This window comes from Pteropus vampyrus, unplaced genomic scaffold (genome assembly GCF_000151845.1).
Source record: "Pteropus vampyrus isolate Shadow unplaced genomic scaffold, Pvam_2.0 Scaffold1, whole genome shotgun sequence".
NCBI lineage: Eukaryota > Metazoa > Chordata > Mammalia > Chiroptera > Pteropodidae > Pteropus > Pteropus vampyrus.
The window spans coordinates 628,714-629,780 of record NW_011888782.1 but is presented as its reverse complement, the minus strand read 5'-3'; the positions used below and the strand labels follow the sequence as shown (position 1 = coordinate 629,780).

Genomic DNA, 1,067 nt, shown 5'->3' with positions numbered 1-1,067 from the left:
AGCTATTTCCAGCATACGAGGGCTGTGGTCAGCAGGGACCCTGACAGCCTCTCTGCACAGCATGAATCCTGTGTAACTAAGGCTGCTATGCCCTTCTTAGCAAGCTACAGCTGGTCTCACTCTAAAGCCCAGAGGGTCGCCTTAGACACTAACCAGATGTGAGAGGTCCCCTCCTCACTCCACCCTGCCCTAGTCACCTGGCAGATAGAGAGGGACAATGTACATTTCTGGAATTGAAAATTTAACTTAGTTGGCTGGAGGTGGTGTGAAGAGGGAGAGAAATGGTGACAATTTCCCATAGGGTTGTCCAAAGATGGATATGTCTATACAATGCTGAAGGAAGAACATAAGCTGTTTACTTTGAGGTAAGTGTGTGTGTGTTTGTGCGTGTGTGTGTGTGTGTGTGTGTGTGTGTGTGTGTGTTTCAGAGAAAGGGGGGAGAGCCCAAGTTTCTGTATCATAGTCTCATGACCTTGACCTTGTGACTTCTGTGATTTACAATCTCTTCTGATTCCCTTGGATCTATCTCTGGATTCAGTGGAGGGCAGGGTTAGTATCTGCCAGAGGGAAGTACCTTTCATACCTTGGTAAGGGCTGAAACAAACAACACTCACCCTTTGCACACAAGAAGAATAAAGAGTTATAGTGTGTTAAAATAATAAGACAGGCTGTTTAAATTCAATTACAATATATTCTTACATTCTTAAGGCCTAATTCTGAAAATGTTTTATTAGATTAAGTCTTATCTATAGTCTGAATTATTATGTCGACAGTCCCCAATCTAATTGAACAGACAGTTTCCTTGAAATGTATTCAGGGCAAAAGAGTTGAAGTAATACTTTACATGAGAGGGCATCTAAACAAGCATACAAAAAGATGCTCAATTTCATTAGTTATCAGAGATACTCAAAATTACAGTGCAAAACCCCCAACACACACACCAAAACAACAAAAATGTGGAGCAACCAAACTCACTATTCTTAAAAGCCCAAACTACTATCAGCAACAGGAAGGTTAAATAAAGCATGCTACATACACAGCATGGAATATTATGCAACACTGAGAAT

The 1,067-nt window shown here is 41.2% G+C and overlaps 1 protein-coding gene across 1 annotated transcript in view; it reads left to right on the top strand.

Annotated features, from left to right (window-relative positions):
* The first annotated feature begins 330 nt into the window (after positions 1–330).
* Positions 331–1,067, top strand: part of LOC105288470 (inhibitor of carbonic anhydrase-like) — a 48,590-nt gene continuing 47,853 nt past the window's right edge. Inside the window, 1 exon segment of the mRNA XM_011354680.1 lies at positions 331–365. Coding sequence (XP_011352982.1) covers positions 331–365 — 35 coding nt within the window.